Source organism: Schizosaccharomyces osmophilus, chromosome 2 (genome assembly GCF_027921745.1).
Source record: "Schizosaccharomyces osmophilus chromosome 2, complete sequence".
NCBI lineage: Eukaryota > Fungi > Ascomycota > Schizosaccharomycetes > Schizosaccharomycetales > Schizosaccharomycetaceae > Schizosaccharomyces > Schizosaccharomyces osmophilus.
The window spans coordinates 1,600,155-1,618,698 of NC_079239.1; the positions used below are offsets into that span (position 1 = coordinate 1,600,155).

Genomic DNA, 18,544 nt, shown 5'->3' on the forward strand with positions numbered 1-18,544 from the left:
TGTAAAGCCTTCACTCTGTCAAGGCATTTGAATCCAACGTAACATCAGTGGATACATCAAGATACTGTCCACGAGGATTAAACAACCGGTTTTTCGCTGATATGTCTTAAGGATCTCTTCAAAGAATCTACTGATCTGAATTTGAATTTTGCTTTGTCTACTCGATCTGTTTAAATACTCGAGTTTGTCGTTTCCTTCGTATTTTTATTTTTATTTTTATTTTTTGCTTGCTTTTATTAAGCCAAGTCAGGGATTACCCAGTCCCGATTTTTTTCATATATTTTTGGTGAATTAGGAGCTATACTGATCATGAATAATCCTAATACACCAACCGAAGAAACCGCTTTACTGAGGTCAGGAACAGAGGCCCAGGATGATGGCGAAAATCTTCCAAACAAGTGGGCCATTCTGCCGGCGTTGTGGATCGGTGGCTTCTTGTCGGCCTTGGACATGACCATTGTTGCCAGTTTGTATCCAGTTATTGGTAGTGAATTCAAATTGATGAATAATGCTTCTTACATTGCTACTTCCTACTTAATTACGAACACCGCTTTCCAGCCTTTATATGGACGACTGAGTGATATCTTTGGTCGCCGCGCTGCAATTGTCTTTGCAAACATTACCTTTACTATCGGAACCTTTTTGTGCGGCTCATCTCGTAGCCTGGCTGGGCTTTGCATTGCTCGTGCAATTGCGGGAATAGGTGGAGGCGGTCTCGGAACCATGTCTTCCATTATTTCTAGTGACATTGTTTCCCTTCGTGAACGAGGCACTTGGCAGGGAATCACCAACATTGTTTGGGGAATTGGGGGTAGCTTAGGGGGACCACTCGGTGGCCTCATTGCTCAGCGATGGGGTTGGAGAGTTGCGTTTTATTTTCAAATTCCGCTTGGTATAATCTCGACGATTGTGGTTGCTTGGCGGGTTCGTATTAAACCAGCTGTACGAGGTTCGAATGCCCCATTGTTGTCGCGAATTGATTACCTAGGGAGCTTTCTGCTTGTTGCTGGAATTAGTTTGCTAATTGTGACCTTCAATTGGGCTGGAGATGCATACTCCTGGTTGTCTCCAATTATTCTTGGGTTGTTAATCTCATCTGCGTTACTCCTTTATGCGTTTTATTGGGTTGAGAAAAACGTTGCGCTAGAACCGATTGCTCCCGTCTTTATTTTGAAACAAATTACTCCTTTAAGTGTTTGTCTTTGTAATTTCTTTAATGCGTTTTGTGGTTTTGTTGTCCTTTATGAACTCCCTTTGTTTTTTGAAGCTGTATTGTTTATGCCATCCTCTGAGGCAGGCGTCCGCATCTTTCCTTATGTTATCTTTACTTCGTTGGGTTCTGTGGTAGGAGGTCTTTATATGAAGAAAACAGGTAGATATCGCCCTTTAATTTTATTTGGGTATTTTGCCATGTGGACGAGCATTGTTGCTTTTAGCGTGCTTTCTTCGTTTGGTCAACGCATTCCTTTGGTTTTCGTAACTTTGTTTTTGAGTCTCTCGGGAACTGCTTATGGTATGAACTTGACTGCAACTCTGATTGCTGTTATTAGCTCTCTAGCTCCCCAAGATCAAGCGGTGGCTACGGGTCTTTCCTACTTGTTCCGCGCTACTGGCAGTGTTATGGGTATTAGTCTTTCTCAAACGGCTACACTGACACTTGTAATGAACAACCTATCCAAGCAACTTGCTGATATTCCTGGAAAAGAAGACCTTATTCAATGTTTGCGTGAGAGTATTAGCATCATTCCTGACCTCCCAGCAAACGTCCGTCGCCTCGTCGTTCAATCTTATGTGGAAGCATTCACAGTTGCCTTTGCTATTGTATCTTTCTTTGCTTTTTTTGGCCTCATTTTCTCTTTGAAAATTCGTCAATTCTACTTGCACACATCAGTAGATCGTAAGTAACACTTTTTTCCCTGTGTTTACAACTTAAAAAAATCTAATACTCGATGAAGCAACAAGGAACCAATAATGGGTTTTGGTGCTATAATAGCTTTTAAGTTACTAGTGTCTTGCTTGTTTCCTTGGAAAAGCTTAGACGATAAATTCCTGTTTTCTAATGAAAATGCGCTTTTTGAACTATTCAATCTTGTTTGGTGGTCGTCGGTGTTCTCATATTCATGCTATATGTCATGTTGAACTATAAGGTGAAAATAAAAGTTAGATGTATATATAAAATTTCTGATAACTAGTGGCAGTCCTGCATGGCTTCCATCGTTTCTTACATTCAAATATGAATTTACAAGCAGATCTTGCTCCTGCTATGGGTAAGTCTTATTGTTTAATTTTGTTTTAATATTCCACATAAGTTATCAAATAATAAATAATAAAAGAATAAAGAATTTTACAAAAACAGCAAAAACCGTCCTTCTATCATATTAAAAAGTTCTGCTAATACATTCTATCTTGCTAACGTTACAGTTTGTAGATATGAATAAACACCTCTTTGTAAGAATATATTCTCACTTCGAGGCTTTAAAAGTATCAATGAGCATGAGAGTTTTCTAGCAAGGTCAGGGTGGTTGGTTACATCACTCGGAAATTTTAGCAGCAGTTATATATTGTAAAACACGAAATCAAGAAAAAACACTAAAACAAAACACAAAAAATGGCTGCTACTACGAATGCGAATACATACAAATTAAACCACACGATGATTCGTGTGAAGGACTTGGAAAAGAGTCTCAAGTTTTATACAGAAGTGTTTGGTATGAAGTTGATTGACCAGTGGGTTTTTGAAGAAAATCAGTTTTCGCTTTCTTTTTTGGCTTTTGACGGAGCCTCTGCTCTTCATCACGGTGTGGAGCGTTCCAAACGTGAAGGAATCTTGGAACTTACCCATAACTTTGGCACAGAAAAGGAAGAAGGACCTATTTATGTTAATGGAAACAATGACCCTCACCGTGGATTTGGTCATATCTGCTTTTCCGTTGACAACATTGAATCCGCCTGTGCATATCTCGAATCCAAGGACGTTGCATTCAAGAAGAAGCTCAGTGATGGCAAGATGAAGAGCATTGCTTTTGCTCTTGATCCCGACAATTACTGGATTGAATTGATTTCTCAAGACGAAAAACAAGCAAAGGCTCACACTGAAAGTTTCCGTTTCAATCATACAATGGTTCGCGTGAAGGATCCTCAGACCAGTCTTGCTTTCTACGAAAAGCTCGGTATGAAACTCATTGACAAGTCTGATCATCCCAATGGAGAATTCACTCTTTATTTCTTAGCTTATCCTTCAAACCAGACTCGTCATAACCGTGAAGGTATCCTAGAGTTGACTCACAACTGGGGCACTGAGAAGCAAGAAGGTGCTGTTTATCATAATGGCAACGACGGTGATACAAAGGGATATGGCCACATCTGTATTTCTGTAGACAATATCCAAGCTGCCTGTGCTGAATTTGAGAACAAGGGTTTGTCTTTTAAAAAGAAATTGACCGACGGCAGAATGAAGGATATTGCCTTCCTTCTTGACCCTGACAACTACTGGGTTGAGGTGATTGAACAAAAGTAGATAGATGTGATGATAAACACGAATTTTTCTTCAGATGGTAAACATATTTCATGCGTTTAACTAAGATGGAATCAGTAGATGAATAAAACTAAACTCCTTCATGCATTGTATAAATGAAGAATATAAACTAACTAATTAGCAGCATTGTCTTAAATGTATACTCATTCTATGGGAAAAAACCATTCGAACGATCCCCTCCCTCAAACTAGAGCTTTTATTCTAGCAGCATATTCTTCAATGTGAAGTGACAGTAGAAGAACTTTCATAATATTCAAGTCTCTTTGTCAATACTGCATAATTTCATATTGTTTCATCTATATTAGATTTGTACATCCGCTACAAAAAAAAGCTTGCTTACGCAACAACTTTGAAAGAGAAAATATTTCATCATTTCGATTTTAAAAGGTCGTACTGGCCATCGAGCCAAAGGGACGAGACCCAGACCTATTGTTATAAGTTCCGAAGGTATTCATTAAAAAGAAAAAAATGCAGTGGCATATGTTAAGGTGAATAGTAATAAAGGATCATTCAACATGGCTTCATGCATGAACGTTAAAAAAACTCGGATCGCTTCCTTTCCGCTCGAAAGTTTCGATGACAAACAAATATGCCATATACAAAAAAATAAATTAAAACCATTACTTAATCGTAGACGTAGATTTTTTAGAGAATAACAGAAAACAACGCGGAATACCTCTAACTTGTCTATATTATTCCACGGTCACAGACTTGGCAAGGTTTCGAGGTTGGTCAACATTATGTCCACGCAACACCGCTAACCAGTAACTCAATAATTGAAAAGGAATGACATTTAGGATTCCCTGTAAACAGTCTACTGTTTTAGGGACGATAAAAGTGGGCAAGCCCTTAAACGTTTCCGAATCTTTTGTCGTAATCACGATTGGCTTTCCACCTCGAGCTCTAATTTGCTCAAACGCGTTGACCGCCTTTGGATACTGAAAATCATCAGGAACAAGCATTATAATGGGTAGGCCTTCTTCGACTAAAGCCAAGACACCATGCTTAAGTTCACCTGCCAAAATACCTTCAGCATGCGTATAGGATATTTCTTTCACCTTCAGAGCTCCCTCCATTGCGGTAGCATATTGGTAGCCTCTGCCAATAATTAACATGTTGCCTTTTTCCAGCAAATGTTGGGAAGCATACTCTTTAAGTCGGGAACTAAGATGAAGAGCTTCCTGTACTTTTTCACCGATTTTGGCTAAGCCATCGATAATTTCATTACGGCGATTTGCCTTGGAAACGGAATCGCGAGACAAATACAAAGCCATTAGTGCTAACGCAATGTATTGAGAGGTATAAGCCTTTGTTGAAGCAACACATATCTCGGGTCCAGCATTTATGTGAACACCACAGTGCGTCTTTCTTGAAATGCTAGAACCAACACAATTGACAACTCCGATCGTTAAAGCACCACGTTCCAAACAGAAATTAAGGGCCAACAGAGAATCAGCAGTTTCACCGGATTGGGAGACGAAAACAATAGTATCGTCCCGGAATATGTTTGGACACCGATCCATAAAATCAGAAGCCAGTTCTATGACTACTGGAACACCGGTAAGCTCTTCGAAAATAGGGCGAACAGCAATACACGAATGGTAAGAAGTACCGCAAGCGATAAAAACCAAACGTCGGCTTTGACGAATTATATCGTAGTAGCTTTCTAGACCACCCAAGGTAACAACTCTGTCAGCAAAATTTACTCGACCACGCATAGTGTTAAGTAAACTATCGGGTTGTTCACAAATCTCCTTAATCATATAGTGATCGTAATTGCCTTTCATGATGCTCATGATTTCCATCTCAAGTGTCTCGATCGTACGCGTGCTACTCATTCCTTCTTCACGGCGAAGTCGATGAACATGCAACTCACCATCACTTACATGAGCAATATCATCGTCTTCAAGAAACATGACACGCTTAGTGTATTCTATGATGGGAGTGGCATCGGAAGCAAAAAAGTATTCGATAGGGCCCGGTACCCCTTCTTCCGTTACAAATGCACGACTTTGGGCACGGTGTAGCAAATCTGGTTTGTCACCACGGAGCATACCGCTTGTGCCCGGAGTCTTCGAGAACCGGGGATGTAAAGTGTTAGGAGCGGCCCCAGGAAGGCCTTCGGAAGATTCAGGGAATTCTACATCAACAAAATCGACCTTCAGGTTTTGAGAACTCTTTACACCTACGATAAGAGGAGAACCACGTCGAGTTGCAACTATTTCACCAGGATAGTGACTGCTCTTTATGAGAAGTGCGTAGGCTCCTTCTAGTTCGCGAAAAACGAGTTTAGCGAGAGAAGTAAAATCAATGCCGGGCGTAGTGTCGTAAATGAATTTTGCGAGCTTGGCGACACACTCCGTATCCGTTTCGCTTTCGAAGACCATGCCTCTGGATTCGAGGACGGTTTTCAGTTCTCGATAGTTTGTAAGAATGCCATTGTGTACAACAATAAATTCGCTATGAAGATCTGAGCGCTGGGGATGGCAGTTGACGGGAGAAGGTTGACCATGGGTTGCCCATCGAGTATGGCTAATAGCGCAATGGTTGATGAATTTGGTGTCCTTTTTAACATTGGATCGGTTGATGGTGTTTTCTAATTGACTGACGTTACCAACCTCTTTGAACATCATTGCATCTTGACCCTCATCCCCATCGACAGCACAGCCTGCGGAATCATAACCACGATATTCGAGTCGCTTTAAGCCTAGACAGAAGTGTTAACTATGAGATTCCAATTTGACGGAGAAAGGCTTTATTGATAAGCTGGTTTGGTTCCTCTTGAAAAAGGGGTATTCGATATAGCCATGTATAGTCATGTTACAGACATTTACCCATCCAATGCGTATGGGAGGACCAGCATGAATCTTTCCCCTTCCATGCTGTTTTTTGTCTTCAAAGAAATTGTTTCTTACCTTTAACAAGCGTATCGAGAATGTAACCGCGATCTCTTTCAACTAAATAGTTGATGTATCCAAAAATACCGCTATAGCAGTTTAGCAACCTCATTCAGCACATAATAGTTCACAATACTTACCACATCCAGAAAGGAAAGAATAAAAGTAATTGCTTATACGGTATTGGAGAAGTATAGGTTCATACGGGGATACTGGTGTCACCATTTGTTTTGGAGAGTTTAAATAATATCTAACCTTGATAGTAAAATACTTGGAGTTGTACACAAATAGCAATGAAGGGAAAAATTGCCAGTGCTGGAAGGGTAATAAACAATGTTTCTTTTATTTAAACGATAAATAATGCGTAACATTTACATTATATGTTGGCTTTACAGGTGTTGAAAGGAACAGTCCCGTGAATACCTTGTTTCCCTCATTTTGTTAATATAGTAATATTATATCGATTTCTTCCAGTGTAAGCAAAGTAATAACAAGGTAGGTTTCATAATGAAGTTGTAATTTAGTAGCAAAAAATCCTTCTTTATGAAATCAAATAGAAATTAAACATTGCTGGAGGCTCCTCTTTCCATTGTATTACTTGCTTAGTAGCCTGGAAACCGGTTTATCATGAATAATATATAAGTCGTACACCCAAAACCAAAACGCAACGTAACGTAGATTCTAGTAAATATTTTCAATGTATTTTTTTTAATGTCAAACGAAAGAGTGTCTTGCTTCCTTATTCCTACTATCGTTACTAGTTCGTTGTCATTTTCTGTTTTGCATCAGATCGTTTGATGATGATTCCCTTTTGTTGGACTCTGAAAAAGCGATACTTCATGTTTAGCTCTTAGTATTCCTTTTCGAATAAAGTATAAATCTCTCAATTACATTGAGCTACCTATTCTTATTCATGCCTCCTCACTTGCACCTTGTCTCTCGTAAAAAAAGAGTATACTAAAGACGCCCAGACAAATGTTTTAAAAAAGCAAGAGATTTTTTTGATGAAAAGAAAAGTTTTTGTTAAAGATTTTCGTTTTTCCAGTCCCTTTTTTTTTTTTTTTTTTTTTTTTTTTTGCGATACAAACCTTTCGGAATTGTTTATTGTTTGCTAGATGTTACCTCAAAACCAAAATTTAACTTATACTGAGGTCAACTGCAGCAAATCATCGGCCGTATTGGAGAAAGTGTTTCTTCGTTTGCTTCGCTTACGTCGGTTATGAGAAACTACCAAGTTACGTGGTGTTCATGAACATGTACAATACCAACAACACTGGGATGGCAAAAGACTGGCAAGATGCGCATTTGGGTCAATGTCAGCGGATTGAAGATTATCCAAATGTAGCCATTAATTACCCAGGATCGTATGTAACTCCTTCCGGAACCATGGCATATCATCCTACGAATAGTACGTAAATCCTAATAGTATGAGATTATGCATAACCAGAAATGATAGTAAACATCTATCATTCGGTAGATTGTATATAGCTTTTATTTTATTTGTTACTTGTACTATAAATAAAACTTACTAACACGCTCAGCTCCCTTCTATGCTCAAGTACCTACCCATACCAGTCCCCAAGGTACTCTATACCCAGTTTATAATTCTGTAAGCCCAGTATACGACCCTACTACTGGGCGTGTTCTCTATCGAAACATAGGACCTTCTCCGACCGCTTCAATACCTCCCGCTCGCCATGGGTTGGCTGTTTATGGTCCATCGCCGCATTTGCAAGCTCATCCTGCTCCTTCTACCCATCCAGGCGAAGCTGCTCCGTCTACTGCAGCAGCCGGAAGTCAAGTGAAAACTAACGGTGATTATCCATCACAAGCTATGATGGCTCCTTCAGGAGAATCTAACAACGTCTCTCGCCCTACAAACGCACGATCATCTGTTTCTCCTTTTGTTACCAATCAAAAAATTCCTCTTGCATCCGGCCCTTCAAGTCAACCACCACCGGCCAACAATGAGTTTAGGCAATTAAATGTAACCGATGCTTTATCCTATCTGGACCTGGTAAAGTTACAATTCCACCACGAACCTGAAGTTTATAATGAATTTCTTGATATCATGAAAGAGTTCAAATCGCAGGCGTATGTATATTTGCTTTGCTTTAGCTTCTCATACTTCTGTTCTGAAAGCGAAAGCCATTTTGTAACTTTTTACTAACTTGAGTAGGATTGAAACTCCTGAGGTCATTACCCGAGTATCTGCTTTATTTTCTGGTTATCCCGCATTGATTCAAGGATTTAATACATTCCTACCACCTGGGTATGGTATTGAGCTCGGTCCTTCTGAATTTGGGAAACCCCCGGCCGTACATATCACAACACCACAAGGGCCGCTGGTAATCGCAGATTGGAATCGTCCTCATGCTACTGCCCAAGTGCCTTCGGGTTATCAAAAACCAGCTCCTTACCAACCAGCGAATTCACAGCCCGCTGTCCCATCCCCTGGTGTAATTCCCCCTTCTGCTCAATCCTCTACTTTTGCTCCATACAAGTCCTCTCCTTCTCCGATGCCTCCTTCATTTCCCTCTGTAGATGCATCTGTGAAGCAAGCCGCCGATCTGGACCATGCTATTCATTTTGTAAATAACGTGAAAAATAGGTTTTCCCACAAACCTGAAGCTTACAATGCTTTTTTGGACATACTGAAGTCATATCAGCATGACCAGCGTCCTATACAACTCGTTTATTATCAAGTTTCCCAATTATTTGCAGAGGCCCCTGACTTATTAGAAGAGTTTAAACGATTTTTGCCAGATGTTTCTCTTAAAGCTACTTCAGAAAACCAGGAGAAGCCTGCTGCTGCCATCTCCGAACCTGCAGCGCAAGCTTCTAAAGCTTCTCCTGCCACTACAACTTCCTCTCTCCCTCCAATTGGAAAGTTTGCTCCTCCAGCTCCCGTAAAGCCACCTCAACAGACTGAGAAACGCCGTGTTGAGCCAGCCGTATATACCAGAAGCCACGCAAAGCGTACGAGAACGGCAACCCAAGCTGCCGAAGAATATAGTCCAAGAGCTTTCAATGTCCCAATTGCTCAAAACAAAAACCCGACAGAGCTTGCTTTTCTTGATGCGGTACGTCAATATTTGGTTAACGAGTCCAAGTATAATGAGTTTATTAAGCTCCTTGAGTTATACTCTCAAGAAGTATTCGATAAAAATGCTCTGGTTGAACGTTGCCAGACATTCCTCCATGAAAGTGAGCATTTAATGAATTGGCTCAAAGACTTAGTTAAGTGGGATTCTAATGATTGTATTCCTGTTCCAAGACCTAGAGTTGACTTAACACAATGTAAAGGTTATGGCCCAAGCTATCGTCTGCTTCCCAAAATTGAGTTATTATTGCCTTGTTCAGGAAGAGACGATGTATGTTGGACTATCCTAAATGATGCTTGGGTGAGCCATCCAACTTTGGCATCCGAAGACTCAGGTTTTATCGCCCATCGAAAAAACCAGTTTGAGGAATCTTTACACAGATTAGAAGAGGAAAGGTATAAATATGATCGTCACATTGGTGCAAACGTGAGAGCTATTGAACTTCTTGAAATGAACTTCCGAAAAATGCAAAAGTTAACCGAGAACGAAAAAGAAAGTTGGACTCTACCTGTTGGTCTTGGCGGTAAGTCTCCTAGTATTTATCAAAAAGTCATACGGAAGGTCTATGGAAAAGAGGCAGCACAAGAAATTATTGAAAACCTACAAAAACATCCTGCCATCACTATTCCAATCGTGCTTAATCGATTAAAACAAACTGACCGCGAATGGAGAGGTTTGCAAAAGCATTGGAATGAGCTTTGGCACGATATTGAAGAAAGGAACTTCTATCGTAGCCTTGATCATCAAGGTATCACTTTCAAATCTACTGACAAGAAGAACACTACTCCTAAATTTTTGATTGGAGAGCTTCGAAATTTATCGAAACAGCAAAAAAATGAAACAGAGGAAGGGAAAACAGCCCCATCCTATCAATATCTTTTTGAGTACAAGGATAAGTCAATTGTTCTTGATATGGCTCGATTATTTGGTGTTTTCTTGGTCCATGTTTCAACACATTCTATCGAAGACCGAGAAAAACTTTCTATTTTTTTACGTTCGTTCTTATCAATTTTCTTTGACATCCCATATGAATCATTTGAACAGTTCTTACCTAGTCATTTCAATGATGATGATTCAGAAACAGAATCACAAGTGAGTAGTCTTGATAAGACTAGACGTTCAAATACTCCAACGTCTCATGGCGTCAACAATGGCTTGGGGCTATTGAAGGATATTTTCAAAAAGTCACAAAAGGGCCCTCGGGAAAGCAGAAGCGTAAAATCAGAGTCTGCACCTGAATCCACTGAAGAAACCCCCGAGCCAAATGAAGTGGATGAATATTCTGTTGATGCTGAAGAGCCTAATGATTTAACAGCTACGTCTATTTTTTCCAGTGGTGAAGTTTGGGTTAATTGTAGATTTACCGATTCAGATGGAGCCTTGTTGGATGACGGAACTAAGTTATCTGATCGTAATGTTTTCAATCTATTTGGGAATATGGGACTTTATTGTTTTTTTAGACTATTTCATATTTTATATACCCGATTAGAACATTTGAAAGGACTTGAGGAAAAAGCATATCAAAAACAACACGGTATTAAGCCCAACCCTGTTGCACTTGAATTAGGACTTATCCGAGATCCTTCCGAGCGCTTGGGATTCACGCTTCCTCATTCTGATACCGTTTACGGTCAAGCTTTAGGACTATGCGAGCGTATAATTGAAGGAGAAATAGATCAAAATGGGTTTGAAGATGCCTTGCGGTGTTTATATGGAATACACGGATTCAGGATGTACACCGTTGAGAAAATTATTGGCTCCTTGATGAAACAACTGCATACAATAACTAGCAACCGTCGGATAGCACAAGTATTCATGTTTTTCGAAAGGGATCGGGTACAGCGAAAAACTAGTCCTCGGCAGCAAATTATGTATCGTGTACAAACAGAGACTGTGCTTGGACCTGATGAAGACTTGTGTTGTATAGACTGGAATTCGGAAACTCAGCAATCGGCTATTCGCCTTATGGGAAGAGAAGACTTAACTATGGCAAATCCAAAGACCGATGCAGAGAAATGGTGCTATTATATTGGTAGCTATATAATGTCCAGTCCAACCGAGGGAATTTTGCCAGAACAAGTTCGAGTCCCTTTTTTGCATCGAAACTTACCAATTGATGATGTTAACGAAGAGGATGAGAATAATTACGTTGTGCGCAACGCTCATGCAATACTCACAAATTTCCTGAGAAGCGGTTTGGCACTCACAATACCTATCAATACGGTGAAGATAGTTTACGAACCAAATACGGAAGATGTTTTCGCTCGTAACTCTAAGCTTGTTTATACTGGATCTTATACAAAAATAAAAAGTTACAGACTTTCTCGATGGCGTGAATGGTTAGAAAGTGAAGACGGATGGTCTAGAGGGTTGACCAAAGAGAAATCGAAAAAGATTAAATCTACATCTCTTGATACCCTATTTGCTGAGACCAATTCGCGTGCTTGGAAACAAGAACAAATGACATTGTCAGAGGGTAAAGGAAAAAATGGGTTGAACACTGCGACTGGTAATGGCAAAAAGTCTGGATACAGAGCAAGAGGGGCCAAATCTAATGTTAATGCTGAACCGCAGCGAGAGAAACCAGAAGTGGATTTAAATGACGATAATACGTCTGAAGAAACAAGTCAAATTGACGGGGAAGATGATGCCAATACCCAAGACGAGGATGAAGCAGAGTTATCTAAAGGTCATCAACGAGGAAAAAAGTATGATGAAGACAATAATGAAATAGCCGACAAGATGTATACGAAAGAAAAATCGCCGAAAGAGAATGTGGAAGACGAACAAAAAAATCAGGAAACTTACAAGCAATCTGCAAATACGTCTGCCACCAATTTAAATAAATTAGACGCTGATATGGAGGACGATAAAACCGACATGGAAGAGCAAGCTGATGAGTCTTTCGATGGTGATAATACGATGGAAGATGATCTTTTGAAGGAGTAGCGTACTTTCCACGAGTCATCTACTCATACCAATGGCTTTAAAAAACATTGGTTATTTTGTTTATCATTTATGTCTGTCATATTATGTATATTCTGTACGTTTAGTTCTTTAACTTTTGATTATTATAATTTGCATTATTTAATAGAAATGTCTTTTTGTACTCTTGCTATTTCATGTTAATTTATAGAGGCACTTTGTCATTCAATCTAGTCTACGTTTACGATTCATCTAAGCATTGATATATCAAGAATGAGTAGCATGTTACATGCACAGAAGAAGTAGGCGAGAATAGCCATAAATGAGAAAAGCTTTCATGCTTTATTCAGATGTGTATATTTATTTGGGACTTACCGATCATAGATATTAGTACACTATAAAATCGTTTCACTTTGACATTACTTTCTCTTTCTTCCAATTGCAAAAAATCATATTAATACTGTCTATTTGCTTAATAAAAAAGGTATAGCTGATATTATATCTCTGATTTGTGAACAGGCGAAAATAACTATTCCCGTACTTGTTCGCAAATGAATGATCAGAATAGAAAATTTACTAACGTTTTATACAGTTCAGTCATTCAATCATTTCCATCTTTTTTGTTCACGATAGATTTATTTCATTTTTTGAAGAATTCCAAAGGTTGAGCCTTTACTGTGAAGCTATTCCAATATGAATAAAATAAAAAACCGAGGTAGCAATTGTTCAAATGCAAACTTGAAAGAGAAACCTGAGTCCGATGATCCAACTGTTATTCAAACGGGCGCAATCAAGATTGAAAAGTCTGCGGTTCCATCCAAAAACTCAAAATCTCTCTTAACTTGGGATGAATTAGAACCCTGGCAACAGGATAACCAGTACATTATTTCAGCATATCGGCCTGCCACTTTTTCTTTTCCCGGAAGCCTCAAAAGCATTCTTTACTTGCACAATGAATCTATAAATATTTGGTCGCACCTATTAGGAGCAATCGTCTTTCTTTTCTTTATTATACGTTCAGAGAGGATACTTGTACGAGAAACCACTACTTCTCAGGATGTTTATGTCTTTATGGTATTTTTGATTAGTGCTCTGACAATGCTTTTTTGCTCAACTTTTTATCATACTGTATCAAATCATTCAAGTCATGTTTCCAAATATGGGAATAAACTTGATTATCTCGGCATCGTTATTATGATCGTTGGCTCTTTTGTCCCTTGCCTTCATTACGGCTTTGCTTGCCATGCCAGCTTTCGTACACTATATATAGGAACAATCTTTTCAATTGGTGTGATTGTTGGATCTACATGTATGCTAGATCGCTTTAGGCAACCAGAATGGCGAAGTTTCAGAGCGGTTCTCTTTATAATAATGGGGTTGTTTGGTATATTCCCGGTACTACATGCTCTTTTCATATATACACTTAAAGATCTGCTAGTACGAATGGGTCTCGGATGGCTAATTCTTCAAGGAGCGTTTTACATTGTAGGTGCCACTATTTATGCAAACAGGATACCAGAAAAATGGTATCCAGGCAAATACGACATATTTGGAAGCAGTCATCAATGGTTTCATGTGTGTGTAGTCATCGCTGCTCTTTGCCATTTTCGTGGTCTTTTGATTGCGTATGATTACTTCCATGAAGCGGCTAATTGCTAAATTTTTTTGGTAACAAATACTAAGCTTCGTTCATTTATTGTTTATACTTGACAAGACCGAATTTAAATTAATTAGGGAAACCTAATATAAGAATAGGACTGGATACCCTTTTTTCGAATTACCTGTTATATAGCACGAGAGGAGTGAGTGTAAAATATATATCATCATTCATTTATTTAGTAATAAACCATTTCGCTGCTTCAAACGAGGGTGGAAAGTTCATCAGAAGACATTAGAAATCATTTTGTTAGCCTGCATATAAACAGAAAGCAAACGCTCGTTCTTTTCGCGTTCACTCTTAATGTTTTCATCCTCAATTAATAAAGAGTCAAATAGCTCTTCACGATAAAGGCTACTTACAAGGCGATTTTGCACAGCATCTTTCGATGCATTAACGAGTAAGTGCATGATAACTTTGGGAACCTGATCAACGACGATCTTTCTAGTTAAAATGAAGTACGACGTTATAAGTTCTTGAATCAATTCAACTTCAAGTTCTTCACGCTCTGTCATTTCTTCTAGTGCCATGGATTCAACCTCGCTAGAAAGATCAGTCATTTTTACCGGAAAGCTATTAGCATAATTTGATTGTGGTTGGGTGTTGGTTTGATCACTGAGCATATGAACCGGCTCATTCAAAGACAAGCTGTTAGACAATCTTTTGGAGTGCATGGGTGCCCGCTTAACCGAATTGTTGGCACCAAAGACGTAACTAAGAAACGTTTTTCTTTCAAGGTTGTCCGAACCAAAATTTTGTAACTTCCTATTAGGCGTAACAGACGTAACATCGTCTGAGCTTGCAATGTCCGTAATAGAACTATCGGGATTATCATTTTTTGTAGTATCAACTACTGGATTTGAATAAGAAGCCGAACGACGACGAGTAGTAAGATGCTGATTTTTTCTAGCAAGCACATTTGACATGGCTCCCTGAACGCCTAAGAAATCAGGATGGTTAGTATTGATGTAAGCCATCTGTATGGAAATCAAACTTTCAACAAATGAAAACGTAGGAGATAAGTTTTCACGTAATAAATCGCTCACAGTCTCAATCAAGGCAGTTTGAAGCTTTGGAAATCTAGACATATCAGTGTCACCAGAGTAATGACATATTTTCATCAGTTCCTCGTAAACAAGCTCGACACATTCGTGGCAAGGGGGAGCAAGAAGAGCCAGTTGAGGCTTTACAAGTATATCAAATGCCATCTCTGAAAGAAACAATGTAGCCCTAGAACCAGTGCTATTAAGAATAGCTGTCCGGATATCCGTTATAGACAGATTCTGCAACGGATCGATAGAATTCAAAGTGGTGGAGAACACATTATTGAAAATGGAGTATAAACGAGCACCTCCAGAAAGCTCCTTTGTAGGTATATTGGACGAGTTACCATCTATGCTGGCAATAAATGAATTGGCAAATCTGTTCATAGCCTGTAAAAGTATAATTCCACGTTGAGCTTTATCGGATACTTTAAAAATACCATAGTTTTCTAACTGGGATTGGGTTTGTGAAATTAATGTACTCAAACGTGCTTTAATGTCGGGTAAACGATCTCTTATATGAGCAATCAATAAATTGCTTAAAGTTTTAGCAAGGTAAAACGTTCCGCACCGATTTACAATAGCTCGATACGCAGGATGATTTGCAAAGAAATCATTTTCTGACAGAAGAGCATCTCTTAAAGACTTATGAGAAATGATATCGGATTGAGAACGGTTTACAGTTGGAATAAATCCCAACTTTAGAGGATATACGCGTCCACTTAAAATATCCATTGCATTGGTTCCCTGATCCATTAAGTCAAGTTTGGTTAATACACCTATTGTTCGTTTGCCTTTAGGATCAACAAGTCGAGCAAGCTTTAATCCTTCACTATTAACGATATCAAAATTAGCAGGAGACACAGCTAAGATAATTGAATTGGGCTTGCCAATATACTCCATAATCAGCGAACGAGTTTGAGACTCAATGTCCGTAGGTTGATCGCCAACAGGGATTTTCGTGAGACCAGGGAGGTCAATTAAGGTAAGATTTAAGACATGTTTTGAGTAAATTTTAAGGTTAATCGGTAATTTGTTTATTCCTTTATTAGCACCAGCAACCCGCAAGGTTTCATTTTCGATTTCAGCGCGAACCTTTCCGAAATCAGTGAAACGAACATTGGGTAAATGGAGAAACTCAGCATATCCCTCCTGGTCGCTTCTATTTTCCAGAGAAGCGGTAGTACCGTCCGTATTGGAAGAATCCTGCTGGGGATCTTCATGATTAACATCGGAATTGGATTCTTCTTCTTTCAGGTTGATAAGTTGCAAGATCAAGGGCCTTCTGGTGACAATTCCAGTTCCACGGGGTAAAAAATCTTTACCGACTAGATAATTTGTTAGCAATAAAAGTTCCATTCACAAGAAACAGGGTCACTTACCTATATTTTCCAAGACCGATGATTTACCGCAAGATTGAGATCCAACCACGACGATGGAGGGTAAATCCAAAAAGTCAGAACCGATGGTATTAAACACCAAGTCCTGAAGCTGATTGACTAAGGGAATTAATTTTTCCATATCTGTAACCGGCGTAATTTCTCGAAGAAAAGGATATAACAATTAATAATAAACCAAACTGCTAGAAAGGGACTTTAGAGAATGCGTCAAAAGAAAAAGATTTAACTAGCCAAGCCGTCCAGGGAGATTGGATCGACTTTCTTTTCAATAGAACAAAAAGAATCGAATAGGATTAACGAAATTGAATACGATGAAAGAAAGAGGTTTAACTGAAAGGTTAAGGTCCTTGAAGTTAAAAAAAGCTTTTTTGACGCAACCGAGAAGGAATGAGTAAAAAGAAAAATATACTTGGGTAGTAGTAGGTAGAGAGGGCAAGTCGCCGGTTAGAAAACCAACACAGTGAGGGAAGTATAGGAAATCAAATAAAACCATTCTTTTCATAATTAATTAAGTGAAAGATGATTTCATTTCATAAATCAAGTCCACATATTTCTTTTCCGGTCACAGCTTCGTCGCTCAAAGAAACAACCATTCATATTAAGCATTATCTTATGCAACCAAAAACAGGAAAACGAAATTTATGAATAACAATGGAAAAAAGAACTACTGTTCCTTGTCTTTTTCCCCCTTCAAAATACAAAAGCAATCGATCGTTCATGTAGTCACTTCTCTATTCCAGCTAATTGTATCGAGTAGGAAAAAATGCTATTTTAAGAGGCTACCAAAGCTTTCATACAAAAGGGATTGGATTGTCCTCTTTCCTTACTTGGATTACGTCGCATTAAACATTAGAAATTTACGTTTTGAAACTTGGGCGTAATTTTACGGTTTTTCGCTGCAACTAGCTCTTACAATTTGGGCATATAATGATTTCAATCATTTAAACTCTCGAAGTTTATTTCTATGCGTAAATTTCCTGACTTTTCCACCGCTTTTCCCTTCCTTTTGGAATTGTTTCCTAGAAAGTGACAAGCAATGTGAATCATGATTCAAAGGGTTTAAAAACGGTTCTCAGGATTTTTATACCAATTTTTTCTACTAGAACCCTTTCTCTTATGATTCTTTTGACACATACCACCGAACCATTGACTAGTTTTCATTCTCGCATTGTTTTCTTTCCTATTTTCAAATGTAAACAAACCAAATAAGGAAACGCACTACATAGCCTTATCCAAGACGAAGGACAACGAGGTGTGCTAAAAGGATCTTGTTACGAAACGGCCATGCAAAGGTTTTTTGTTCGGTTTTCATAAGATTACGATTCTATAATTATCGCATCCTCTACATAGTATTTTGTATAAATCACCTGCCGTTGACTCGCACCGACAAAAGTAGGGTAGGGCAAGTGGCAGTCACATCTTTCACTCGAAAGAGAAACTTAGTACATTCAATTTTGGAATTCCTTTACCAGCATCATTCGAAATGGCATCTGTGGTAACCAAGAAGGGAAAAAAGAGCGGAGATACTATCAACTCCAAGCTTGCCCTCACTATGAAGAGTGGCAAGTCCGTCTTGGGCTACAAGTCTACCTTGAAGACTCTCCGCTCTGGTAAGGCCAAGCTCATCTTGATTGCCGGTAACTGCCCTCCTCTCCGCAAGTCCGAGCTTGAGTACTATGCTATGCTTTCCAAGGCTAATGTTCACCACTACTCTGGTTCCAAGTAAGTTTATGTCCCTTAATACGAGTTTTCATTTTTTAAACATAATACTAACCGTAGCAGCATTGATCTCGGTACCGCTTGCGGTAGACTTTTCAGAGTCGGTGTTTTGGCTATTACTGACGCTGGTGACTCTGACATTTTGGAAGCTTAGACAAAATGAATAAACCCTTAATTTTTTATAATTTATTTTGGTATGAAAATACGTCTTGTTAAATTTTGGCTGGCTGTAGTACTGATTTTAGATTGTGAGCCTAGTAGCAA

At 39.0% G+C, this 18,544-nt stretch overlaps 7 protein-coding genes and 1 non-coding gene across 8 annotated transcripts; 5 read left to right on the forward strand and 3 right to left on the reverse strand.

The window, feature by feature from the left end:
* Positions 1 to 309: 309 nt before the first annotated feature.
* fnx1 (vacuolar amino acid transmembrane transporter Fnx1) lies at positions 310 to 1,905 on the forward strand (the record flags this gene model as incomplete). Its single annotated transcript, XM_056182024.1, has 1 exon — positions 310 to 1,905. One exon carries the CDS (start codon positions 310 to 312, stop codon positions 1,903 to 1,905), a length of 1,596 nt encoding a protein of 531 aa, XP_056038463.1.
* Positions 1,906 to 2,608: 703 nt separating this feature from the next.
* glo1 (glyoxalase I) lies at positions 2,609 to 3,517 on the forward strand (the record flags this gene model as incomplete). The annotated part of the gene is made up of 1 exon (XM_056182025.1): positions 2,609 to 3,517. One exon carries the CDS (start codon positions 2,609 to 2,611, stop codon positions 3,515 to 3,517), a length of 909 nt encoding a protein of 302 aa, XP_056038024.1.
* Positions 3,518 to 3,668: 151 nt separating this feature from the next.
* On the reverse strand, positions 3,669 to 3,813 carry snR33. The gene has a single exon (XR_008803700.1). It is a non-coding gene; the product is annotated as a box H/ACA small nucleolar RNA snR33 (small nucleolar RNA).
* A 414-nt stretch (positions 3,814 to 4,227) lies between these two features.
* gfa1 (glutamine-fructose-6-phosphate transaminase Gfa1) lies at positions 4,228 to 6,577 on the reverse strand (the record flags this gene model as incomplete). The annotated part of the gene is made up of 3 exons (XM_056182026.1): positions 4,228 to 6,242; positions 6,451 to 6,521; positions 6,573 to 6,577. The coding sequence occupies 3 exons, from the start codon at positions 6,575 to 6,577 to the stop codon at positions 4,228 to 4,230; spliced, it is 2,091 nt and encodes a 696-aa protein (XP_056038023.1).
* A 1,133-nt stretch (positions 6,578 to 7,710) lies between these two features.
* On the forward strand, positions 7,711 to 12,485 carry pst1 (Clr6 histone deacetylase complex subunit Pst1; the record flags this gene model as incomplete). The annotated part of the gene is made up of 3 exons (XM_056182027.1): positions 7,711 to 7,840; positions 7,974 to 8,526; positions 8,612 to 12,485. 3 exons carry the CDS (start codon positions 7,711 to 7,713, stop codon positions 12,483 to 12,485), a joined length of 4,557 nt encoding a protein of 1,518 aa, XP_056038022.1.
* Positions 12,486 to 13,154: 669 nt separating this feature from the next.
* izh2 (hemolysin-III family plasma membrane receptor implicated in zinc ion homeostasis Izh2) lies at positions 13,155 to 14,120 on the forward strand (the record flags this gene model as incomplete). Its single annotated transcript, XM_056182028.1, has 1 exon — positions 13,155 to 14,120. One exon carries the CDS (start codon positions 13,155 to 13,157, stop codon positions 14,118 to 14,120), a length of 966 nt encoding a protein of 321 aa, XP_056038021.1.
* A 222-nt stretch (positions 14,121 to 14,342) lies between these two features.
* Positions 14,343 to 16,682, reverse strand: dnm1 (mitochondrial dynamin family scission GTPase Dnm1; the record flags this gene model as incomplete). The annotated part of the gene is made up of 2 exons (XM_056182029.1): positions 14,343 to 16,489; positions 16,544 to 16,682. 2 exons carry the CDS (start codon positions 16,680 to 16,682, stop codon positions 14,343 to 14,345), a joined length of 2,286 nt encoding a protein of 761 aa, XP_056037967.1.
* A 1,362-nt stretch (positions 16,683 to 18,044) lies between these two features.
* rpl3001 (60S ribosomal protein L30) lies at positions 18,045 to 18,434 on the forward strand (the record flags this gene model as incomplete). Its single annotated transcript, XM_056182030.1, has 2 exons — positions 18,045 to 18,283; positions 18,344 to 18,434. The coding sequence occupies 2 exons, from the start codon at positions 18,045 to 18,047 to the stop codon at positions 18,432 to 18,434; spliced, it is 330 nt and encodes a 109-aa protein (XP_056038457.1).
* Positions 18,435 to 18,544: the final 110 nt, after the last annotated feature.